The 25771-nt window shown below is 43.1% G+C and overlaps 2 protein-coding genes across 7 annotated transcripts in view; one reads left to right on the top strand and one right to left on the bottom strand.

The window, feature by feature from the left end:
* The window catches only part of RHBDL3 (rhomboid like 3), a 71808-nt gene extending 54222 nt beyond the window's left edge, over positions 1-17586 (top strand). For all 3 annotated transcript variants that reach the window (XM_048323663.1, XM_048323664.1, XM_048323665.1), the window contains 6 exons: positions 1612-1836; positions 2541-2689; positions 7010-7122; positions 9229-9329; positions 11355-11415; positions 12132-17586. In XM_048323663.1, coding sequence (XP_048179620.1) covers positions 1612-1836; positions 2541-2689; positions 7010-7122; positions 9229-9329; positions 11355-11415; positions 12132-12403 — 921 coding nt within the window. In that variant the 3' untranslated portion in view covers positions 12404-17586. The remainder of the gene's footprint in view (positions 1-1611; positions 1837-2540; positions 2690-7009; positions 7123-9228; positions 9330-11354; positions 11416-12131) is intronic.
* A 1265-nt stretch (positions 17587-18851) lies between these two features.
* Positions 18852-25478, bottom strand: C19H17orf75 (chromosome 19 C17orf75 homolog). Of its 4 annotated transcripts, XM_048323666.1 has the most exons (10): positions 25157-25478; positions 24830-24910; positions 24092-24217; positions 23511-23651; positions 23254-23311; positions 22462-22581; positions 21744-21808; positions 21490-21626; positions 20836-20939; positions 18852-20215 (listed from the first exon to the last, which is right to left on the bottom strand). In XM_048323666.1, exons 1-10 carry the CDS (start codon positions 25282-25284, stop codon positions 20006-20008), a joined length of 1170 nt encoding a protein of 389 aa, XP_048179623.1. In that variant the 5' UTR covers positions 25285-25478; the 3' UTR covers positions 18852-20005. The 4 variants fall into 4 exon arrangements, with proteins under 4 accessions (XP_048179623.1, XP_048179626.1, XP_048179624.1 ...); XM_048323669.1 differs by lacking the exon at positions 24092-24217; XM_048323667.1 differs by lacking the exon at positions 24830-24910 and having other exon boundaries at positions 25157-25477.
* Positions 25479-25771: the final 293 nt, after the last annotated feature.

Raw genomic sequence — 25771 nt, 5'->3', positions numbered from 1 at the left:
ACCAAGGGAGAAGTACCAAAATGGAGAGAGTTGTTAGGGTAAAACATCTTCTCACTAAAACAACTCACAGAGAACAACAACAGCAACAAATTTTTCCCCAGTTTAAAAAAAATACAAGAACATTGAATGCCTGTCAATGCTCCTCTGTGTTGGAGGGACAGGCTGCAAATGAAGGCTAAGGAGGGACGGGCAGAGTGGGTTGCAGTGCCATCACCTCAGATGGCCCCTTGCCCTCCTCCAGTGATTAACAGGAGGTGGCTCCCTGCAGTGATTACTGTGTTTAAGCAGCTTGGTCCAGCTTCGAGCGATTCCCTGACTGCCTGGGCATTGAGAGCACAAGCTCTGGGCTTTGCTGGCTTTGGGATACCAGCTGAAACCAACTGGAAGCCAACACTGCTGAGTGTCATCTCTTGTTTGGTTCTGAGAGGCTGGAGGTGCTGGTGGTTTGAGAGCAGTTAGCAGTTCTCTCAGAAGAAGGACCAGGCTGTCATGTTTGCTTTGCTGCCTGTTACAGTAGAGGGTCCCCCTGCAGCAGCCTGTGTACACAGTGAGTCTTTGGAGCTTTCTGCCAAAGATTCAGCCAGTACAGACAGTGGCTCTAATGCTGCAGGTTTGTTTGACATCGGGGCTAATTAAAAATTATCCAAATCTTGGAACAGGCTCTTTCAGACCTGGTTTGTTCCGCCGCCCCCAGCAGGCTGAGCATAAAATTCCATCTGCCTAATTTGCAAATGCAATTGCTTTAATTATGCATCCAAACTGGGAAAGTGTATGCTCAAAAAGATAGACAGATAAATCTATGCATGTATGGTGATAATGCACATAGAAATTAGCTGTAAGCCTGTGCCACCTCAGAAGCTGCCCCCTCTGAGGATAACTTATAAAAAGAAGTCTTGTAAAGACTTGCAAGCTTACAGGAGCTAAGACATCTATGCATGTATGGTGATAATGCACATAGAAATTAGCTGTAAGCCTGTGCCACCTCAGAAGCTGCCCCCTCTGAGGATAACTTATAAAAAGAAGTCTTGTAAAGACTTGCAAGCTTACAGGAGCTAAGACAGCCTGTACAGCTGATTAATGTGTTGTTTGTTGCTGTTGCTCAGGCAGTTTTGTTTTACACAAAGTTATAATTTTCTTTGCCCAGAGCTAGTTCTTGCCACAAGGGTTATATGTGCTGTGAAAGTTCCTGCTGCTACATTCGAGAAATTTTCTGCCCCAAGAGTGCAGGGAAGTGTGGTAGAGCAGGGGGAGCAGAGGGAAGGAGGACACAGGAATATGGGTTGTGATAACCAATGGTGAAGACAGTGCATGGAAGGCTGGAGAATGGGCCATAGAGTCAGCCAGGTGCATCAGCAGCCTCTGCTCTGCCTTGCCAGAGTTCTGCGCTGACCTCATTTAATGGCATCATAATGGCAGACCCTGGTACTGGTTTTCCTTGCACTCCAAGTGGGTCACCCTGTGATTGTCCTGAGACTTGGTTCCTAAAGCTCAGCCTGATGGTGGCTCTCCTGCCTGCCTGGATCTGGTGCTGCCAAACTGGGACTATTCTCCCTGATGATTGTGCCAGGCCTTGCTTTGTACTCATGGTTTCTTCCTTTCCCTTTTACCCAGATGAGCAACAAAAGGTCGAACAGTTTCCGCCAAGCCATCCTCCAGGGGAACAGGAGGCTGTGCAGCAAGGCCCTGCTGGAGGAGACAGGACTGAGCCTCTCACAGAGGCTGATCCGGCACGTGGCATATGAGACCCTGCCACGGGAGATTGACCGCAAGTGGTACTACGACAGCTACACCTGCTGCCCCCCGCCCTGGTTCATGATCACCATCACTATTGTAGAGGCAAGTACCCTCATGACCTCCCTAGGAACCTCCCCACACTGCCAAAGGCTCTGCTGGGACACAATCAAGGGTTAGGGAAGGACTCATTCAGACCTGCACAAGGACAGATGTAAAACTGGTGGCCATTTTGGTTGCCTGTTGAGGTGCGTATAAGTGGAGACTGTGATCCTGTCATTGGAACAATTTGTATAAGAGACTACACAATTTGGGAAACTAGAGAAAAACTTTTTGAGGAATGGAAACAGGACAGTTCTAGAGAAACTGATAAGTCAATGGAATTAGAAGAGAAATTTCTCTACAGCTACCTCTGTTCTTTGAGGGGGGAGAAAAAGGACATGAGAGAACCTCTGGGTTAAATATTCTGACCTGCTCATGTGTTGTCCAAATGAGATCTTTGCACATTTGCTGAGTAATGTGCTCAAGTAAGTACAGAGGAGGATATAATGTGACACTGATAGCAGTCAGGTGCTGACTGGGAGCAGGTTCCTCTGACTCAGGGGCTGGTGTGTTACAGAAGGCCACATATAGAGTTGTATCAGTGTGTCACAGGTGCCTCAAAACAGGGAATATTCATGCTGTGTGAAGCTGTAAAATGGGAGAAAAGTTTTTGTATATATGATCTTTTACTCCATTATTTTGAGCTAAAAGGTACTTTTTGGTGAGGAAAGGCATCTGCTAACCAATGAATCTCTTTGCTCTTCTAGGTTGCCTTTTTTCTTTACAATGGAGTGGTCTTAGACAGATTTGTGCTGCAAGTCAGCCACCCCTTGTACCTGAAGAATGCATTACTGTACCATCCCCAGCTTCGGGCCCAGGCTTGGAGGTACCTAACCTACATATTCATGCATGCAGGGTGAGTACTTACAGACTGGAGATTTCCCACAGTTCAGGTTCCCCAGAGAGAAAGAGGAAGTGACAGAAGCAGCTCAGAATTAAATTTTTAAAACTCAATTATAAATTGTGTGTAAAAATCTCAAGAAGATGTGGAGTGTTGGGCAATGAGGCACAAACCTTCGCAGCTCTCTGAAGGGACAAGGCACCATAAGGAACTTAACAGATGCTGCTCTTCTCCTCAGCAGTGTTGGGACCACACTTTCCTCTTACTGTGTACTTCCCAAAACCAGCTCAAAGCCCAGTGTTCCACTAAAGGAGCTGTGCAGGTGCTAAAACAAGTCTGCAAAGATGCTGGACTGGTATTTAAAAACTACAGGGTGTGTTTGAGCCAGGCTTCCTAGCTGAGGTTGGAAAAGTCAGTTAAATTCCCTGTGCCTGTGACATGTCATCACTTAGTAATATTGTCCCTTCTGTAGGGACTGAGATAATGCCTAGAAGCCTGAGTCAAGCTTAAACTCCCATTTTGTACACGCTGTGCAAACACCAGTGTTCCTAAAGAGCTGACAATCTCGATTGACCAGATGGACAGAGAGTGGTCCATCTCATGCAAAATGAAGCTGCACAGTAAAATTAATCCTCCTTCATCCCATGGGAGGTATGTAGCAGACTTGGGAAGAATATACAAGGTGTGGGGATTCTAGCTCTGTTCTTCTCAGCTGTGCTAGTCCTCACAAAATTCAAGTAGACTTAATTGTGTGATGTTTGTGATGCCATGGTGATGAGTAAGTGTCACTGGAAAGTTCATCCCTGTACAAAGCACTCTACCCCCTCTGAGCAGTTTCTCAGATCATTATGTTCACACATTCCTGGCAGATAATTGCAATTTTCTTTAATTCTGTCACTGAAAAATGTTAGCAACAAGACTTTTAGCAGTAGTGTAGAGTTTGAAACCGCATAAGGATCCTTTGTTCTTAAATAGAAAGCCTATATTTCCATCAATGTTCTTCTATGAAAGGCCAGAAAGATCAAGTTGATCTTTTCCTTTTTCTGTGTCTCTGATGGAAGATGTGCTAATGTCTCCTCCCTGCCATGGAATAACTTTCTTGGTGTGTAATTGCCCTGGAGCACAAAATGTGCCCCAGATCTCTGCATAAAAACAGACTCCACCCAAGGGAAGAGTAGGAAAAAGTTTTTAGAAGAAATTTCTGAATGTGGCAACATCTGTAGTCTGCATGCTGAATCCCTCCAAAGAGCCCATTTTATATAGGTTTCATCCTGCAAGTGGGAACTACTGGGCTTAGACATGAAGCTGGTTATGTAAAAAGAGAAGTGGAAATTTCCATCACTGAGGATATGAGGAAAACTGGGCTTGTAAAAGGAAGAAACACTTGATTTTAATTAATGTTAGTTAATTCATATTTGGGCTTTCTTTTGATGGTGGTGGTGGTTTACTGTATCGCTTCTATAACTACAGATTGCTTTAGGATACATTGGAGGAGAAACACCTGCACAAGGACAATTTTTTTGGCATGCTTTCTTAACCTGTGCCAGGTCACCTTTGTAGCAGGCAGTTCTCTGGTATTCTTCACACTCACTGGATGAAAAATCCCTCCGTTTTATTTCACCTCTGGCTGGCTCAGAGTGGAACAATGGAAGGTGGTGAGCAGGGGACTGTCATGATGGATTCCAAGTCCTTTAGCTACACAGCCTTCAAAACAATGGAGAATCTCACTAGAACAATAAACCTCGTGATTTTTCTGCAGTATCTGGAGTTAAGCTAAATGTTCCTTTATTTCTAACTTCTCTGTGTTAAGCTCTTTTCTTGTGAGGAAAACAGATAAATCTTGGAAAGGTAATAACATTTTTTAGTGGACGCCCATCATTCTCCTCTCATTTTCAAATGAGGGGATAACACAATGCCATGGGTCTATTGTTATGCTGTTTCCAGCTGAGACTTTTAAATGGTAATGTGGACTGCTCCTTAATTTAGTGCACTCGGTCTTTTTTTGAAGAGCAAGTGGCAGCCGGAAGGTGTTTGAGAAGGCAGCAGTTGCTAAGGCTTGGCTGGCTGTGCCTCTAGAAAGATTCCAAAAATGTACAGGCTGTGTGCTGGTCCTGATGGAGGGAGCTTTGTTGAGGGCTGAAAAGGCAAAGTTGTAAATTCTGCCCTTCTGTTTTCATGGAAACCAGACGTTGATATCTGAAGCCCACACATTTGTATCACTGCCATAACTAATGACTTGCATTGATGCTCAGTCCCATTTGTTTGGTCCCAGGGAAGGAGAAAGTCTTTAATAAATCAATGAAATTGTCACTTCAAGAATGACACATTCAGCACTGGCAAAGGATAATTATATTTTATGGGTCGTTATTGACTGTGGTGCCTTCAAAGCTCTTACCATGGTGGGAAAGAGAAGTGAATGGGATTGCTCCTGGGAAGTCTTTTAAGAACTGCTGTGAATCAGAGTAGTCACTTCAGAGTCCAGGATAAACTTTGCTGAGCTCTTACAAAAGCGTCCTTTGAAAAATAAGACCAGTGCTTTGTGTGGAAATGTCAGGTGCCGCCTCATGATGTTGTCTGTGTGCCAGCCAAAGTTCTTCTCTCCCCTCTGTGAAAGGGCATTTGGATGTTTTGACTTGTCTCTGTGATCTCAGTTTGACCTTTGCTGGTTGTCCCTAATTTAATTCCCTATGTTCTGTGAGCATACGGGATCAGAATGAGTGCTGACCATGCCCAGTGGCTTCAAAAGGCTCGAGGAAGGTAATAACTCAGTGGCATGCAGCAGTTTCCTTATGATGAAAAATTGCAGTGCTGAGTGTATTGTGCAGGAGGGAAATTTATCTTTGGAGAGAAATTCAATGGAAACAAACTTATTGAGATATCAGGAGAGGATTGTTTCCTGCAGTATCATTTCTCGCACTTTTTTCCAGTCCAACTTTAAATTCTCATTTATAAGACTGTTCTGTCATTACTGCATTTCACCATCAGTGTTTTTCTCTGCTGTATATGGGAAATTGCTATGGTAACATGAAAAAGATCAAAACAGTGGAAACGCATATAACTTAAACCAAAGTTTGCTAGTGCCTGCCTGTGAGCAACCCTTTTCTTGTATAAAATGGGATGTATATTTTCAAGGCATTAGGTACTTTGCTCTTGTTTCTCCAAAAGATGATGGCATTCTGTGTTAAGGGTACCACTGTGTCATTTAGCTCCATCTGTTTTGTAAGCAGGCTCGGACACTCTTCATACAAAAATCAGGATACCCTTGGCTCCAGTGGGATGTCACTATTCAGTGAGGTCACAGCCCTGCAAGCCCAGGGTAAATCTCAGATACTAGCAGAGTGTTGAGGACCCTGTTCAGGGCCTGATGCTGTTGTTACCTCACTGGAAGATCCTGCAAATGGCAAAGACACTCATAAATATCTGTGTAGAGCTTTGAAAAGTGGCAGGACAGTTTTCTTAAGTAGTATTGATTAAAGCAACAGAGAACTTGCCTTGAAACTATTGATTCAGCTGAGGGGAAATCTGCTGCACTGGAGTCTTTACCCAATATGCATATCTGAGCTGCCACACTCTGCCTGCAGATTGTAAGTGGTACTGCACAGTGTGACAGTGGGGCTTTCTGCAAGAGTTCCCTCAGCCCAGCTTTTTCCTTTGTGCTCAACAGGAGTTTTGCTATTGACTGCAATGGGAACAAGGGTGAGTGAAGAGAGAGCATCAGTGAGTATACCTGGGCACCTGAGCAGAGATCAAAATGCCCTCTGCTTCCCATTCTGGCCATTGATGTAGGCACAGCAGAAAAGGGTGAGGGTCAGACAGCCCATACTGTAAAGCAGCATTATGGCACCAGGAAATGGCAGTTCTCTTGGAACTTCTGTGCTCACCTTGTTCTTGACTCAACAACCACTCCCCATCGTGGCAGTGTGATGTGTGCAGGGAAAGGCTGAATCATTAGGAGGGGTGAAGAGAAGAGCAGGTCAAATTTCTGGCTTCTGTTCCAGGCTCTGCTGGCATCTTGCTGCTTTTTTTTTTTTTTTTTTTGACAAGTCATTTAACGAAACAAAAAAGAAAAAATGTCTGACTAAGAACCAAATATTGTATGAGGTCTTTGGCTGGAAGGATGTATGTAGATACAAAAAAGATAAAAGCAGCAAGGAAGGAAGATAAATTGCAGCTCTGGGTCTGATTTTTTCTGGAATCCCTGTTTTTCCCACCGTTAGTCTACTTATGTGAAGCAGGTGCTATTTGATTTTCTTTCCAAGATATCTGTGTCTCAGTGGTAGAGAAAGGAGATGAAGAGTTGGAAAAGAGGACAACTGTTGTTTTTCCTTGCTGCAGGATAGAACACCTTGGGCTCAATGTTGTCCTTCAGCTCTTGGTTGGGGTTCCTCTGGAAATGGTGCATGGAGCTGCGAGGATCAGTTTTGTGTATGTTGCAGGAGTTGTGGCAGGTAGGTGACACCTCTGCATGCCCCAGACAGAGAAGCAGTGAAAATGGTCTGTGCTGGCTTTTGAGTAGGAGAAATGTTTTGTGATATTTGGGATTAGGAGAGGAGCATTCACTGATCTTCTGTGCATTGAAATCCTTTGGTGGGCTGGACATAGAAAATACGGTACAACTTGACATCTATTTCTATGTAGCCATAGACTCTGTGTTTAGGAGACCTGCTAAAAATGCACCAACTACCTGTTATTTTAAAATAGCCTTGCTTTAGATGGTCTTCCTGAATGTGGAGTCATGCTGGTCCTGTGCCAGTTCTTCCTCCATTTGTCCTGTCTGTCACCTTTCTACAGCCTAAGTAAGCAAGAAGTATTTGATCGTGGATTGTGAGTGCACAGAAATCTGGAAAATTCATTTAATCATTAAGCCATGGTGTCTGATTGATTTTTAGTTTGTGCAGAATTGCTTTTATTTATGTTTGGAATTTCCAGCAGTGTGGAGGTGATGGAAGTTAGCTGACAATAGATCAACATCTGATTAAAACAGGAGTGTGTGAAAACAACCAAGAGCTTTACAGTGGAACTCAGACAGTGACTGATTGCCTTAGTTCAAGATTTATAGTGTTTGTTTGGTTTTTTCCAGCCACATAATTATTTTTTTTCTATAATAAACAGATAAACCCTTTGTAGAATGGGCTGCATTGGGTACTAATAAATCTTGCATTCCGGGAGAGAGACTATGGAAAGAATAATTGGACTAGGACACAGGACTAGGCATGGTACAAACACTAACACTTTTTAATGCAGAGAAAGGAGTTAGCAGATCAGCTCCACTGTCCCCTGACTGTTATTTTAACAAGCACCACATTTAACAAAAGTGGTGCCCAATTTGCAACTTTCCAGACATAGCTTTTCTACACAGATACACCTACCAAACCCCAGGGCTTCATTGATATGTTAGCCAGTTATGAAATATTCTTTATTCTTTGTCATGTGCCAGGAGAGAGGGAAATGGATATATTCATGCTGAGGCAATATAAAGATAACTCAGCTCCTAAATAATCAGGAATAGACAGTAAAATGTAGTTAGGCCACAACTTTTGTGGTTCTTTCTCATTGGTCTGGCTTTACTAAGAAGACACATTGAGACTGGAAATTGCGGTGTCTGAGGACTTAACTGCACGATCGTATTACTCCTTCCTTTATTTCTCATTAACTTTTTTCTTAATGGCAGTGTTTAAGAGCTGAGAAGTCTCAGGGCCATACAAGGAAGGAGGGAGCTATCAGCAGAGTTGGCTGGTGGAATCTCAGCATTTTCTTGACCTGGAATCAGTTGGGCAATTAGCAAAGAAGTTCATTAGATTCTACACTACCGAGGACTCTCTCAAGATTTGCCAATGTGTCTTTCTCCCATTCCCACTCATCACAAAGATCTTCATTATCCTTTCCTTGTGATACCAAATCTGCCTTTCCCTCTATCGCTTAAATTATTCTTGAAGTCAGCAATGAAAGGAGCTTTAAGCAGATCCAAGCCTCCGACTGGGATAAGAAGAAGCAATGTCTTTGTTTGGCTGTATTGTTATGAGTGGTGCGTTTATATACTTGACCTGTCATTTTGCTGTCACATGCCTACTGCCTCCATCCAGGTTATTTTTAACTAGTTTTACCCTGAAGTTTTACAAGTAGTAGGCTGTGCTTTGATCAGAGGCCTGTGCTAAGTTACAAGTCCCCAGTTCCTTCTCCCTGTGCAAATATTTTTCTTGCCAACATGGGAGCTACTTCTATTTTATCTTCAGGTGAGAAACAAAACACAGATATTTGTCTGTCTCCTGCTTCCTTGTTCTTTCAATCAGGGAACAAATGCCTTTTTGCAGCACAGGTTTAAAGACACATTGCTGCCTTGCTTGGCTGCTTTTAAAGTAGGTGCAGAGGAACAATCAGTCACTGCCTTGACAGGACTAAGTTGGCTTCATGAGTCAATCAATTTCCCCCTCCTTCTCTTTCTGTATTCCTGACCTGCATCAATTAGCACAAACAGGCAGTAGCAGGGATGTAGGGTAGGGGAGAGTGTATTTAATTGGCTGGCAATTGTTACAAAGCCTTGTTGTTTCCCCCAGGGTCCCTGGCAGTGTCAGTGGCTGACATGAGAGCACCTGTGGTGGGCTCCTCTGGAGGTGTGTATGCTCTTGTCTCTGCTCACCTGGCCAATATTGTGATGGTGAGTACCAGAGTGACCGTCTGACCTCTCGGACTGAGCCAGGTCTGGTGGCCCAAAGGGGCTGGAAAATAAGGCCTGAGCCAGCTGTTGGTCATTCAGAGCTTGCCCCAGCTAAGAGTCTTGTCTCTGTGGTGTGGTCCTGGAATGGAAATATTACCCTGCATTCGGTGGCTTGGTACCCTGATGACTAGTAGCTTGTCAGGACAAGCTAAAGATGTTGGTAATCCAAAATTTATCAGTGTTGTCCAGGCTATCAGCTCTCCACACAATGGCTGACAAATGTTTGAAAAGCAGACTGGCTCTGCAGAAGCGTAGATCTGTTTCTGTCTGCACGTGCCATTAATTTTACTGGGTATCTAAGGAAATTTAGCATTCGGTGGATTCATGTGCAGAATATTCCTTATCTCCATTTGTAAAATCCAGACTGAAGCTGAACCCTGGGTGATCTAGTGATGCATCTTTTTGCTGTTTCACCTAATGAAATACTTCACAAAAGTGAGTAAATGCCAGCATTGTCATTCCTCTAAGGCTGGAAACAGGAGCTCATCCCCAGCCCTCATCTAGGTGGTGGCAAAGCCCAGCACAACTGCCCAGGGGACTCCTCAGCTGACGCCGGGGAAAAAAAGGCTTTGCTGATAGAAGACTCATGTGTGGTGGCATGTCTGTCCTGTACCAGCAATATCAGAGCAGAATAACCATGAAAATGGGGATAATGCTCCTCCCCTGGGTCTGAGTGGGAAGATAGTGTGGGTTGGCTGCAGTAGAAACAGAAGATCTGTTATATGGGTGCTGGAAGACATGTGTGGGTGGTGGTGGTAGAGTCAAGCCTAAAAGAAAACCTTGTACTTGATGCTTGTCTGTAGTGAAGTCAGCAGGCTCCAGCTGCGACCCACAGTGGTGCTGCTCCAGACAGCTTTGTAACAGCTGGGAAACGGGAAGTGAGAGATTTCCTGATCAGAATTGGTCTCCTTCATCCTCTTCAAGCTTTTCAGAGCATGAATGAGCTGAGGCTGATGTCCAAATTAGACAGTTGAGTGGCTGGCAGAGAGGTAGGGAGTGGAGGAGAGGTGCTACCCCTATACCACAGGGTTTCTGTTGGGGAATCGCATCCTTATATACAGTTATTTTCAGTGTCATTTGTGTTCCCTACCACTGTGCCAAGAGAAGCAGGAGGGAGCTTCCTCTGTCTCTCAGGGTGGCAATGCAGACATAGGGCTTTTTTAATACCACAATGCACAGGGTTAGAGGGGGACATTGGAGGAAATTTTGGTCTGCTTTACAGGAAGAGGCTCTGCCAGAGGTGTGTGGAGAGTCTTCAGCAGTTACCTTCCCAGACTTCTTAAAATGTCACAAAGTGGTGTGTCGTTTCACTACTCATTGGCCTCCTCCAAATCTGTTTAGCAATTGCTACCTTAGCATCTTTATTTCTCCATTATCCACTGCCTCTCTTCCCATCTGAAATTATTTTTGCTGCCTTTCCAGTTCTGGTGGAGGGGTTTCTTTGCTTTTCTTTTCCCCCATTGTCTCTCTGTGCTCACTTGTTACCTAGGTGTGATGCTCCCACACGCTGAAAGACACGCTGGCTGTTTGATGGCAAAACTCAGTCTGGCACAGCTGGGGAGAGCACAGGGACTGTGGCAGGGAGGGTCTCTGGAATCTTCTGTTCCCTCATGCCTCCTGGTAACCAAAGGAAATGGAAACACTCCTGCTTGGAAAAATAAGTATTCTTGGAATTAAACAATTAACAATTAACAACCAAGCCTGAAGACAGAGGAGGCCAAGTCCAGGTTTTCTTATGGCACTGTTTCCTTGATATGCTTTTATTGAAGTCTTTGTTGTTTCTCTATGCTCTGCCAGAGATCTGAGCTGCGAATTTCAGTGAGCCTGAGGCACAGAAAGTAGCATTGAAAAAGCACAGTAGGGCTCAAATGCATTGAGAAGTTGCCTCACAAGTGACAGATCTAAATGTAATATCCCTTCAGGTTTGTGTGCAGCATTACTTTGTTTTCCTTGTCTCTTTTCCAGAACTGGTCAGGAATGAAGTGCCAATTCAAACTGCTGCGCATGGCTGTTGCCTTGATCTGTAGTAAGTACCATACAATGCTTGGCACACATGCAGCCAGTCCTGTTTTGTTTGTCCTTGTCATAATAGTTCAAGCTGACTCAGAGGGTTTTGACTTTGCAGCAATTTTGGTAGGAACTTGCATCTGGACCTTCTGGCAGCAGGAACCACATTGCTCTCCACTGCAGATTTTGGCTTTCAACACAAGTATTTGGAAATAAGGATTTGTCATTAGCTAGCATCTATAGCTTGTGGTGTTTGTGAAAGAATTGGACTTAAGCATCTTCTCTTTGCAGTCTCAAACATGCAGTGTTTTCGTAATGATAATACTTGGGTTTCCTTGAGCACGTCCTATCTGGGATGGCAGCAGCATTATACACACACTGATGAATTCATCCAGCCATATCACCGGGGGGCACAATAAGGGAAACCAAACCATGTGTTCATCACAGACAACTGTCTTCAAATTCTAACTCATTTTTGTTATGGTTTTGGTATAAATTTGAGGAGGCAAATATTCCCCAACCTATCTACACTCCCACAAACCCAGACCACTTTCCAGCCACTGGAGAGACCTCATGTCTGTGTTCCACAGCCCTGACACGGCTACGGCTTCCCTGTGCTCACCATACAAGGCAACTTCTCCCTCTCCATCTCCTCAGGAATGCAGTGCTGTCTGCAACATGGACTTAAGAAGGGATAACCTAGACAATTAATTTATTTTTTATTCTTTGTTCCAGTGAGCTTTGAATTTGGAAGAGCCGTGTGGCTGCGATTCCACCCCTCTGCTTACCCGCCATGCCCTCACCCCAGCTTCATGGCTCACCTGGGAGGGGTGATGGTTGGAATCACCCTTGGTGTCATCATCCTGAGGAACTATGAGCAGAGACTCCAAGATCAGACTTTATGGTGGATCTTCCTTTCTATTTACATAATTTTTGTCTTGTTTGCCATCTTCTGGAATATTTTTGCCTACAGTCTGTTGGATCTAAAGCTACCTCCCCCACCTTAAAAACATGGGACAGAAAACTGGAGAGCAGAAGTCATCTGTCAGCTGTGTTAAATGAATGAAGATGAAGGATCTATTTTTGTATTTAACTTAGGGGAGGATGATTCTTCTGAACACACAAGTGTGCTGAAGGAAGTGCTTAAAGATCTCATTAAAGAATGGGCTGATCAGTTTGTTCACAAATTCAACAGGTTCTATAACTCTGGCTGACCATGCCCTGCAGTTTCTGCCCTGCATCTGGGCACTGACTGCTTGGGTTGTTAGCACGTATCAATATTTTCTATGAGATATTTGTATTTTCCAGATAAGTGCTGGAATTACGGCCAATTGCTGAGTGAATTTCCTCAATGTTACTGAACACTAAAAGGGAAAAAGAGCAGCCATTTACTAATTAGAGACTCACATGGTACTCACAAGGCAGCTTGAGTCTGGTTTCTTTGGACACATCTGACTGTTCAGCCATACCAGTGCCACTGTCTAATTACTTGAATGGTTCCTAAGATGTTTTAGTCTATGGTGAAACTTGTCTTGCACAACTTTAAAAGGAATCAGCAGAACTTGATCACACAAAGTGATGGAGACTGGTCTTCAACTACAGGTCAAATGAAGTTGCACTATAAACATTGGGAATCTTAGTGTTGTGGACACGCAGCCAGAGGTGACTTTTACTGTGCATGTTTAACTTAATTTTAATTAATTATTCCCCCCCCCTTCCCAGCCTACTGTGGCTAGAGGGTGTGGATGGGTTAGTTTGGGTTTTTTTGGTTTTTGGTTTTTTGTGGTTTGGTTTTTTTTTTTTTTTTTTGAGGGATGAAGAAAAGGAGGGCAAATGTTCATTTGTGGTTTTATCAGACGACAATCAGGTCCTGTTTTCTTCTCACATTTTTTCTGGCCACACTGACCAAACACCTGGCCTGCAGTGAGCTCCTAGCAAGGATCTCAACACTTCCAGCAGGTTCTTACTAGGAAAGTGGGACCATGATCACCTCCAGCAGCCCAGGGTAGGAACTATCCAGTCATTACAGCCATACAGTCCATTTGGGGTCTAGTCCACTGAAGGCAGTGGAGTTAAATCAGTTTGTATGCAGCACTGGTTTCCCACTGAAGTGGAAAAGGTGTTATTTGCTAGTGATCATTGTGAAATGGTTAAAACTGGTTTTAAGATGACTGCTAAATTTTGAGGGTGCCTCTTCCTGAAGCAATGGATGTTCAGGAGCTCCAAACAACAGTTAGTTGAAATGATGCCTTTTACTTTAACGCTGGTCAAGCCCAGATTCAGGCAGTCTGTAACTGGGCTATGGCATAGTCCATACAGTTGCCTGCATGGACCTGGGAACCACATGGCGACCTCGGTAGCACAAGCAGTGCTTATAGGTACTCGTCTCTGTAAGGTGCTTATTTTGCTTGTCCCTTTAGAGAGCTGCCAAATTACAGCCCAGGAATGTGGGTGCCCTCCTTTTCTCTCCCCTTTACCCACCTATTCGGTGGTCTGGATAAAGCAGCCGTAAGACTCTCTCCAGACAAGCTCCTCCCTTCCTTTTTTCTCTTTCTTGTTGGTGCACAGGCACCAGCCACCAGAGCCTTTCACAGCATATCCCATGGGTACTATAGCAGTTGTGTTTGCTCTGTAGAAAAATGTCTCTGTCTTGTGGGCTTTATTCTCTCAGCTGTGCTATCCATGCTGCCAGATGATACCACAAGCTAGTAGGAGCCTGTCCTTCTAGATGGGACATCCACAAGTGCTTATCAGCTGCCCCCTTCTTTGCCTCTTACGGAAAAATATCTCTGGGTTGAGGGGTGAAGTTCACTCCCACAGGATGCACTAGTAAAAGTTCTCTTGCTTCAGAAGGAGGGGGGAGAAAATAAGTGTTTCTACAGCCTGGAATAAGCCTTACCTGCAAAAGAAACAATTTTTGCCACCTTTGTGCACAGAAATGGGATTTCTGAGGATGACTGCACTTTTGTTGTTCTGCATGGCCAGTACATTGCTCATGGGCCCTCAATCGAGGACCAAGAGGAAGGGATATGGGCCAGAGCTCTGTTCATTTTGGAGAAGGGACTGGTTCCCTGTGCCATTTTACCTCTGCAGTTTGGGTCCAGATCACAGCAGTCACAAAAGTTCCCATATATTGTAGCAGGTGCTGGCCCAGTGAGTGTCGTAGCCATGGATCCCCCTGAGAGCAGCAGGCAGGAAGGAGAACAGAAGCTAGGAGAGTTCTGACACGGTTAACAAGTAAGGAGGACATTCCTTCCCTCACCTATTGCTAAGCCTTTGTCATTACAGATGTCTTGAAAACAGAGGTGACCAGGAATGAGAGCTCCCCTTAAGTTTTAGGAGAGCTTTTAAAATTTTGACAGAAAATTTCAATTGCAAAACAACCCCAGATTATTTTGCCTATAATTTACCAGAGTGCAATATGCACCAATTGACTTTTATTTTTGGCTTCTCAGCTGAAATCTACTTAGTGCCTATGAGCTGCTCCCCAGCAGAGGTTTCCGTGCCTGCCAGTGTGTGCTCTGTGGTGAAGCAGCAAGGTACAAGTTGAAGAGCCACCAGTTTCTTGATCAGCTTGATCATGGCAAACACGTCTTTGCTCAGCTCAGGAGCAAGAAGGAGCTGAACAGAGGAATCCAGACAGCCTTCCTTGGTCCTTGTTCCATAGATGAATGTAGTTTACATGAACTGGTTGAAAACAGCTCTGAAGTTGATCTTATGACTTGTTCTTTTAAATTGTTGTTCATCTTTCTGACTTCCATTCTGTGTCCCCATACCCTGCCCGAGCAAGTCTACAAACAACCCTGGGGATCAGAAAGGCCAGACTTTAAGGCAGTGTTAGATTTATTGTAGGTGAAAGAATGCAACCCTCTCACATTCCTGCTCATCAGAGCTGAAATCTCCACCCATACATGGAGCAGTTTGTGCACAGAGCCTGTTGTCTGCTAAGAATCAACCAACTCATGGAGCCAGAAGCAGCACAAAGTGCTTAAGCTTTTAAATTATTTTTTTAATCATTAAAATTACAGTGTGAAAACTTGCTATGTTTTTACAGAGTATCATGAATTCCAGTTATGTTATTTTCTAACACACCCATGAGTGCCACAGTGCTGCAGCACCACAGACCTAACAGCAGCCAGGCTTTTCTGTTACCTCCAGATGTCCTTGAAGCTGCTGGCTCATGCTGGAGATGTAATATTCTCCATCCTACTCATTCATGGTTCCAACCTGTCACAGTCAGTAGTGTGTTCCTGAAGGAGCATCCACCGAGCAACTGGTTTCAATGATTAGTTGTGGTTTTATTTCAGCTACTGCCAGGATTTTCCATCAGTCGGATAAAACGTGAATCTATTGAACCTTATAACTGTGCAGTGCTAGAGCAGAGGGCAAGGACTGTCACCAGTGTACAGGTTTGAACAGTGCACCTCGGAGCAAGTTATTTTATGCTGTGTCCTTGAGTGAGGACACAACACCTGGGGGAGAAAAAAAAAAAAGCAGCCGTTTGTGTGGTGGATTTGACTTGCAGTGAGTTCATTGCAGCAGTGGTCCGGGAGGATTAGGGGCAGTGCGGCATGCGGGGAGCCGGCGGTGCTGGATGCGAAGCTGCCAGGGACACCTGCCGGCGGCGGGCAGTAGCACCGGCCCGGCTCCGGCCGCCTCCCGGGGACGGGCGGGACAAGTGGCTGCGACAGCCGTGAGGAAGAGGAGAAAAGTGGAGAACCAGACAGATCAAAGTCCACGGGGACCGCAAATGGCACCTTTTATTCCTAGATGCTTGGAAACAGGTAAAGATTAGTTTTACACACAGCGGTAATAACATAGGAGGGAGGAGGGAGAGAGTTGTCATGCAGTGATGGGAGAGGAGGTTAGCAGAAACAATCTCTGAGTGAGTTGTAGCAGTCATAAAAATGCTGATGAATTTACTTTTGCTGAGTTTTTAAGACAACATCTTGTGTCACTGTTTCCCTGTCAGTTGATGAGGAATCTTAGCACTTACGTGGCGTATTGTGGTTTTTCACTACTTGCTCCTTTGGCAGTGGGAAGTATGTTATCAACAGGGAAGGGGGAAGCTAGAGAAACTGTTACTGGAAATAAAGCTCAGGGATTCTGTACCCCAACACCTTGCTCCTTCTGATGGATTATACTGCCCATGTGTTTTAGATCAGATTGGGCCCTTTGAGTGTGAACGGGGCTATGAAGGATGGAATCTGACATGTTCAGAGCTGGTACTAACATGACAGCTGACTGCTGACCTCACAAGGCAGCTGCTGTTCTGTGCCAATATTTAGTCTCACAGGATCGTGGGTAGGACTTTCACACATTCTTCATTGAGTAAAGAGCTCAAAGTCTGTTCGCATAGATTCAAGCTCAGCCCAGTTGCTTTGGAACATCCATCCACTGGCTTTGCCTGAAGTGGAACTGGAGAATGTGAACATGGCAGTTCAACACCAGCCACCTCTGGGGGCAAGCTGGGACTAGAGAACCCAGACCAGCACCTCTGAGTGTTGCTGCTCCCCTGCTCCTCTTACAGTGGTGGCTGCTCTGCAGTGCTTTGCATGGTAGAACTCAAAGATTCCTTCTCTAATCACGGATGCCAAGAGCTGGTTATAAAGGACTACAGTGCATTTTGCAGCTCTGTAAAAAAGAATCACACTTAAGACAGAAACCAAGCTTATTTAAAGGTAGATGTATTTTAATCACTGGCTTTTAATTGGAAAAGCTTTCTAATGAGGTATTTCTGAAATGCCAGTAGGAGTACAGAAAATTTATGTTTCGGGGTACTTTACAACACAGAGCACAAAATACTTTCTATGATTTAAGTAGCTAAAGTACCTTATTTTTAGTGAGCTTGATAGACACATTGTCACTGATTCTCTCCTGACTCCCACAGTGTCTGTTCAGTTTGCAAATAAAGCCAGATTTATGCAGCTTTTCTTTTAGTTACACTTCTAATGCTAACAACACTTCCAAGTGTTAAACACAAAGCACTAAACTATGTAATTTTCTGCCTTAAAATACTGAACAAATGGTACTTTCCCTGTGAAGGGCTAGTAAAACAAAATGATATTTGCAAGGTAAGATGCTATTGTGTGTTTCCAAATATTTTTGTATTGTGTACATTCTGTGTATTTTTGTTGTGACAATATTATTTGAGCGCAGAATCCATTAAATTTGGTGGTGGTTTTTTGTTGTTGGTTTTTTTCGGTTTAATTTTTCTTTTCTTTTTTTGTAATAAAATTGAGTTGTTCTATATCACATTCCAAAAAACCAACCAAGAAAGAACTTTCAATGACAGTTTTATAAGTTTGTGTACAGTTAACACAGTATTTAACAAAAGAGCCCTTGGTTTGGAGCTCTGCCATCGTAATCTTCTAATAATGATATTGGTAACTCAATTTTTATGTCTGTCTAACAGATGAAGGGGAGAGTGAACTGCAGCTTCATTTCTCCATGAGATCTAATGAGCATGCAGAAATAGCTTGGAACTTGTATGGAAATTCAGGTGTTGTCCCACCTTTTGGCAGCTGTCCCTTCAGTGCAGTTGTGACCTCAGAACTGCAGGGAAGTTGACGACCAAGTACATTTGAGTAAATTTTTGTACTGGGGAGGAGGGTTGTGCTCTTTTAACATCAGGCTCTACTGAATATTTTCAAATCTCAGAGCCAACACCCATCTCTTGAATCAAGAGTGGAAACAACATATCCAGAAAGTTCTGCAGTAAACCTCCAACTGGTTAAAATAAAAATCCTTCTACCAATGTGCAAGGGGGAGGCTCATTTTGAAAAATAAGTTGTGTTTTTGTTGGGAAACACTGGGTTAAAGTGTAAATTATAGGAATGAAGATGTCTATAGGAGCAGTTCCTGTCAGATGTGCTACTCCCAAGGGAGGCAGATCACTGCTACCATGTGTAGGACTCAGCTCTTGCTGTCAGTTCTCTGCACTGAACTGAACTTTCCGAGACACTCAAATCTCTCTATTAATTAGCTGAGGACTTTCAGCAAGAAGGTAAGGTGGGTTTTGTCAGTTTTTGTCAATTAATACAAAGTGTTACTGCCTACTAGTACCCTACATTTTTCTTGCTACCTGTTTTTCACATCCAACTTATTTAAGCACTGAGCTCACTCTTGTGTCCTGATCAGCCAAAAAACTGAACAATCAGTGCTCCAATTTTGCTAGAAATGTACAGGAGCAACAAAGGGTGACATGTTTTATTGAGTGGTGCTCACTCATGAAAGAAAACACTTGTTACTTCTCAGAGCTCCTGCAAATGATTGAATGAGGAGTTTGTTTTCTTTCACACTACTTTTCTTTTCTTGTTTGACCTGCCCAAATACGACACCGTATGTCACCTTGGCTGCTAATACCACACTTGTAGCTCCTCTGCATTGAGGGATAAAGGGTTTTAAACAGGAGACGTCAAGGACCACACTCATTGACAATTTATAGGTACACTGTTGAGGTTTTGAATGTGTTTTATTGTCATCCTTATTATAGGTTCAACGTGATGGTGTCACAGAAAAGCAGCAACTTCTGCCATCACAGTACAGAGCATCGGCACAAGTCACACTGAACCACGTTAGTTACAGTCACTGTTTCAGGGGGAGTTGTTCAAACACCCTCTGCTGCAAAGGGAACCAACAGGGAATTTTGCTTGTATCAGGTTTACAGAAATCATCCTCTTTCTGAAGTTACTCAGAGACTTCGTGAGTTTTTATTCCAGCTGTAGATAAAGATTTCCTTCAGGTATTCTGCTGCCTGTGTGTCCCATGATGTGGGTAAGAATTCATTGCTGAAATACAGAGAAATGTTTTAAAGTATGAGTAATTAAGTTGGGAAGTTAATTTCCTTCAAATTCTGAAGAGGTCTTATTATTAGATGTGGGAACTTTTTCATTTCTTCATGATTGAAAAACATACAGTAATTTACAGTTATGCAAAACTGTAATAGAAGAACATACAAAGAAGGTCTTGATCACACTTCAGACTAAGGAAGAAGAGGGTACATCAAAGAGCCTGGGAGTTTCAGATAGCTGTTGTGTGTATGTATGCATACATACATGCACATACAAACTGATCACTGCAATGGTTCAGTCTTAAGGCAGCTCTGTTCTGTACCAATTAACAACCTGTTTATCCAGTGGCAGCAGAACAAACCACTAGTTTGAAAGCAGAAACCAGCTATGGACTTGTTACCTAGGTTCTCTTAACTAATATGATTAATTCATTTATTATCTAGATCTATCCAGATGTTTGTGCTTCTTTATTAAAACACAGTAGCCAGATTGAAATTATTTTAAAAATACTTAAAATATTTAAAACAGTGAAATGCTTGCCAGGTAAGGGATTGGGGTTTGGTTTTGCAATGACTGTAAAAATCAAATGTCATTATTTCCTCAGAACAGGAGCAAGTCAGCTGGAGAATCTGAAAACTCTGCAGGAGTTAATATTATCTGATATTTACACATTTAAAAAGCTCATACTGCTTTGTCTAAAAACAAGAAAAGGCAGGTGAAACTGCAACTAAGGTTTGAGTTGGGCAATACTTTTAAATATAAATTAAAAATCCTGCAATAGCTGCACAGAAGAAATTATTTATACGTCAGATAATTTTAAGCTACTGATGTTTCCCTCATGAATTCCTCCAGGACAGTCACTACGTTCCTGGCTTCTGGCATTTCTGCATGTTCTACTTTCACAATCTTCAGCAGGATGTCTCCACTGCCACAGTTCTTCAGGAACAGGTAGCACTTGAACAAGGCGTAGTGGTTCATTTCAGCCTGGCGGATAAACCTCTTCAGGTTGTTAATGTCCTGGATAGCCTGGGGAAAGAGTAACAGAGCATTTTCTTATCCTCCTACATGGAATGAAAACACATTGTTGTGGAAAATAAAGGACAAATAGCACGAGAAGCAAAAGCATTTCCAATAAAAATTTTGTATTACTACTTAAGAGTAATGTAAGAACTGAATATCGTCTTGGATGCATATTATAGCTTTTACTGTAATGATGCAAAATATGTGGACACAACGTGATGTGTCCAACTTGTAGCAAGAATTCTCATATTATGGCAGCTCACTTAAGAAGTGTTAACTACTGAACCCATGGTACCAGTTACATGAGATTGCATGTGCAAGGCTCAGATTAACAGTATTTTAAGAAAACAAACAACAACAACAAAAAAGGTGGATCTTACTTTAAATTTGAGAAAACACCTTTGGAGCATTCACTGAAGAAACTTTCACACCACTTCACAGCTGTTCTTGTCAACTACAGTAAGCCAGCCCTCAAATTAAGCTTCAGAGTTAATCAGTTAATGACATATAGACATCATAATAACCTAAAACTTTTATTCACTGCAAAATAATATTTTGCATATCGTATTTGCTCCCTCAGTAACCCTAATATCTTCTTCAAGTCTTTAATATATATGAACAGGTACCTTCAATTTAAAGTTCTCCAAAATCTGCCGGAAGAGAAATGGATTTGCACCTTCAGCACCATTCACAAAAGCCTGCATCCAATCCTCACAGAATCTGTTGCTTCCTGTTAAATGTTCAGGAACACAGAGAAGAGATGAGAAAAAGCATATGAGCTCAACATAAATATACAGCTGCATTCACCTGGTTTAATCACTCTCACATAACAACTGATAACAATATACCTGGGCCAGGAAATAAGTCTTAAGGAAAAACAATACATGTGGGAAAGAAAGGCAAACACAGCTACAGCGATTACACAAGACTGGGTTCTGATTGTTGAATTCCTTTTCCCAACATTTGTCAAAACCACAACAGGAAAAAAAAGTTTTGCAGATTCCCTGAAATGTACAAGTCATACTTTCATGGTCACAAACTAAATGTACTGTGGATTTTATTACCAAGCATTTTCAACCCAGGGTTTCAGTGTGTCTGGTATAACAAACTACTCTGGTACCTCATAGGACAACAGGTGTTCCTGTTTCCAGCCAGAACCCAGACTTTCTGGGCAGGAGCCTATAAGCTTCTGCATATCCTCAACTGCTTCTAATGTCACAGCTCTCAGCAGCTGATGGATCCAAGGGAGAAACATGAAGTGTTCACAGCTGTAATCTCACCTGCATTATGCAGCTGGGGCTGAGGTCCACTACAATCTATAACCATGGATTTGTGCTGTTCCTCTGTCATGGCAATACACAGAGAGGTCATTGTGCCTTCCTGGACAAGTCCTTGGAGGCTGGCAGCTGCCAGGAACCTGACAAAGAAAGCTCTTGTCAACTGTTTGCTCTTTTACAACTCCTGGACACCAAGGTGACTGTCATACACAGAAGCCAAATTACTCAAAGGTTCCTTGGTCTCAAAATATTTTTACCTGCTGATGTCCTTTTCTGTTCTTTCATCTGCATTTTTGACTTCTACAGGAGTGTAACTCAGAGCCTTAAACAAAAAAAGAAACAAGAAGAGGGGAAAAAAGGAAAAAGCTGGATACAGCTTCAGTATTAATTTTGTTGATATTGCAGTTCCAAGCAATAAATACATAATGTGGTATTTTAAAAATTGTTCTTGTCAAGGCAGTACTCTGTATTGTAGTCATTGCAGCTGGTTTCACACTTAGAAAGACATTCAGCAGTTACATTCTGTAAATTATTCTATCCAGAGCCTCCTCAAACTTGGGGACTAGAGCTAGGATTAGTCTCTTTTCTGTTTCCAGTGAATTACACAAGGCACATGCACAATGTAACACCCCTTTTCATTCAGAGGAATTATAGCATGGACAGCCTGCTCATGTTGTTTCTAATTTTCTTATTCTAATTTCAGCATGGACACCATTAGGTAATTGGGGTTTTTTTAATTGATAGAAGAAATTGTTATATGCTTCCTTAGCAATAAGCACGGGAAAAGTACTTGCTCTGAATAAAAACAAAAACAAAAACAAAGAAACAAAAAAACCACAATCAAAAAAAGTGGGGGAAAAGGAGTTTTCATTTACTCCTGCTGGGAAAGCAAATGCAAGAAACATTTTAACCATGCTAGAGTCACTGAGATGCCTTCTGGAGGTTTTTTAGCTATCCAGTTTTAAATACACTTACAGCATGTAGCAGAGAGGCGAGTTTGTCCTGGAAGAGCTGCATGACCCTCTGAATAGGGCAGATGGCATCCTCAAACCAGCTCCTCAGGTAGGGGCTAACACAGGTCTCCAAGCTTTTTTGCTGTAACAAGTTGAAACATTAAAAACTTTAACTACAAATTAGATTTCTATGCAAATAGAAGCTTTATTAATAATCTACTCAACGTAAGATATTTGGATGTTGGAGCCTTCTTAACCTCAAACCACAGTGAACTAAAATAATGAGTTTGACATTTAAAGACTCACTTTATCAGCAATGAAAGGCTTTGCATTTTAAGAAACAGCCAGAACTGTAATATTATGGTATATATTAAGTGAAGGCCATGCAACAGCAGATGGGATGACAAAGAGACTTAAAATGCAGAACTTCCACTAGAAAAATGTGACAAGAAACCCACAAATGTCCTTTCTTAACATTCAGTACTGGTAAGAATCGAGGTGGACATTGATAACTTCCTTGCAGACCATTACCTTTTATTAGTTATTCTTCTCTCCAAATTTAACTGTAAGTGACCTTTAAGAGATTTATGACTAACACAAAAAAGTCCCCCCTTTCTTTTTTTCCTTTTGACTTGTGTGGCTGATAGCACCTTAGACATTCATTGTACTACAGTGAGTCAAGTACCTCTCCCAGTGTTTCATACTGGTACTTGAAACACCTATTTTGTCTTTATAGATTAGATCTTCCAGATTGTTTTAGCAATTAATCTGCATAAATATTAATTTTTACAACTTAAAAAAAGTTAGGCTTTACCTCCAAATCAAGATTTATCTTCAAATTTTGAATGTATTTGTCCAACTCAAGTCTGAAAGTATCTTCTTAAGGAAAATAAGATGCCTCACTTAAGACCTGCATTTTTTCCTTTCAGTATATGGCTGTTACTGACATTTTCAGTTACTGGAAGGTGTGCACAAACGAGCTGATTTCAAGTAGAAACAGACAAAACAACAAGATAATTTTTACATCATCTCCCTCTCCATATAGGTTAAGAAAGTTAAAGGTAAGGATATAGTTCCAGACCTTTCTCTGAGCCACCTAAGAAACAAACCACATATTCTGGAGCATTGATGTCTGATTCCAATGTTGCCATTTCCAGAAGACTTTCTTGTTGGAAACGACAGTAGTAACAACCAACTTTACCTTCTGGTATGCTATAAAAACAAGAAGAAAAAAGAAAATAATTACATTACTTTCTTCCAGATACGTCACAATAAGTAAATGCAAAAAGCAGACATAGATGATTTCTGAGGTAATTTTAACCACCAGCATTGGTGGCTCCTATGGCCATATGTAGAGCTCTTAGATCTTCTCTTCTTTCTTCTGTCTGATCAGAGGAGTTTAAAAGGAAATAATCATAAACATATGTAGTATTTTTCAAGTATTCAAACAGTAAATAATTTAAAACAAAAGTATTTTTCTCAAAGCTACCTGAAAAAGAAAAGTGCCATTGTGTAAGGCTGTTATTAACGGCAGCAATAGATCAAGAAAATGGAATCAGGATTAAACCTAAGTGCAGCAGCAGGCAGGCAAGATGTGCAGTCCTGCCAGTGTTCCTTACAGCTCTCATTCACCAATTATTTCAAAAATTTACCTCAGCCCCACTGATGCTACATTCCCCATTCCTTCAAACAGGGCTCCTTTAGTAAGACGCTTAGCAATGAAATTGCGCAACTCCGTCTCTGCTTCAGCTGGTAAGTTGGTGTCCAGCAAGGAGAGGCTTTAAAAACCAGAAGAAATCATTACCAGAAGGCAAATGTTTTTGTTTTGTGTCTCTCAACATGTGCAGAACCTGCTTCTAGCACGGGGGTCCCTGCTAGCTCTCTCTCTGGTGACAGTTAAGGCAGCTCTGTGACTTTTGGCCCATCATGAGCAGTCAGTGGTTTGCCCACTCACCAGGAGTCGGGAGTTGTGATGTCAGCTCAGGCTGACCTTCCCAGCAGCTACGGACAAGATACTGCCCTCTTTGTTCCTATGTTTCCCAAACTGTAATACAGAGTGTAAGGAAAGATGTCCATTGAAAATTAATAGATTTTTGTTATATGTTACCTACATGAAGAACCAAGTCAATACAGCAATATCAAGCACTAGTAGCAAAGAAAAGAGAGTTCAACTCAAGGACGATAGTTTCTGTTGAATGCATTATTTAAGCTCTATATATGTGTCCATTCCCCAGGTATTCCAGAAGTGCCATGGGGACTCCAGAATGCTTTCACGGGGGGTTATGTTTTAAAAAAACTTAAGAGGACTTAACAATGATCTGACAACAATACGGCAAAGACTTCAAATCGGGGTGTTCCCGTGATTGTGCTGTTCTGCCGGTCGGCTTTACCTGAAGTCTTCAGTGGAGGGCGTGTGTGCCACGGCGCCGCCGGCACTGCCATCCCCGCCGGCGGCTCCCTGCTGCGCGGACCTGGAACCCAAGTGGTTCCCGGGAGTGAGTTTACAGCCGTGACACGCAACAGGGAACAGGGGCTGCAGCAGTGAAAAGGCACGGCCCGAGGGCGATTAAAAGCAGGAGAGGGGAATCGGTGGATTATGGGAGGGAGAGAATCTCACTGGGGGGAAAGAGAGGGGTGGGGAAATAAAGGGAATTCAGGGAGCTGGAAATGACCGAGGCCTGGGCACGGCCTCCCCGCGGGGGGACCCGGCGCCTCACCTGCGGTAACCATATAGGCCGTGGTAGGTGCAGCCGTGCCGCTCCGGCCGCCGCTCCTCGCCCGTGCCGCCGCCCTCCTCGCTGCTCTCCAGCTCCCGTTCATCGCCGTCCGGCAGCACCGGCAGCATCGCGGCCCCAGCCCCGCCTGTGCAGCGAGGAGCCACCGGGCTGCGCTGCCACCCCGCCCGCCGGGTGTGCCGTGAACCCGCCCCGGGGCCCGGCGCTGGGAGGAGCTTGCGGAGCGTACGGGCCGTGTCCTCACCCCACCGAGAGCAGTATGAGGTCACGCAGAAACGGCTCTGGCTGTTGCAGCTCCTCCGTTTGTGTAATGCACAGAAAAATGCAGTACAGGCGCCGCATTGCCTCTGTCAGTACAAGTAATCCTTCAAAAGCCGATCACTCACTTATTGGCAGGACCTGCTCAAATCACATCTCAGAATCATAGAATGGTTTGGATTGGACGGGGATTTGGCAGGATTAGCCATGCTGTCAGTTTTTAAATACAGTTCTGCTTCTGAAATACTTTGTTAAAACAGGACATTTGTTAGCTTGGCCTTGTAGCTACCAGGTAGTTACAGAATCACAATCACAGAATCGCTGGGGTTGGAAGGGACC

The sequence above is a fragment of the Corvus hawaiiensis genome, chromosome 19, assembly GCF_020740725.1.
Source record: "Corvus hawaiiensis isolate bCorHaw1 chromosome 19, bCorHaw1.pri.cur, whole genome shotgun sequence".
Lineage (NCBI taxonomy): Eukaryota > Metazoa > Chordata > Aves > Passeriformes > Corvidae > Corvus > Corvus hawaiiensis.
This window is presented reverse-complemented; position numbering and strand designations above follow the sequence as displayed.

Bases quoted from the DNA above. Each gene is read 5' to 3' on its own strand.
- C19H17orf75 (XM_048323666.1), bottom strand. From the start codon at position 25,284: ATGCTGCCGGTGCTGCCGGACGGCGATGAACGGGAGCTGGAGAGCAGC. The intron at 20,940-21,489 runs GTGAGATTACAG...AACATTTAACAG, and splicing joins GCCCCAGCTGCATAATGCAG to GAAGCAACAGATTCTGTGAG. The intron at 20,216-20,835 runs GTACCTGTTCAT...CTCTTTCCCCAG, and splicing joins TGGAGAACTTTAAATTGAAG to GCTATCCAGGACATTAACAA.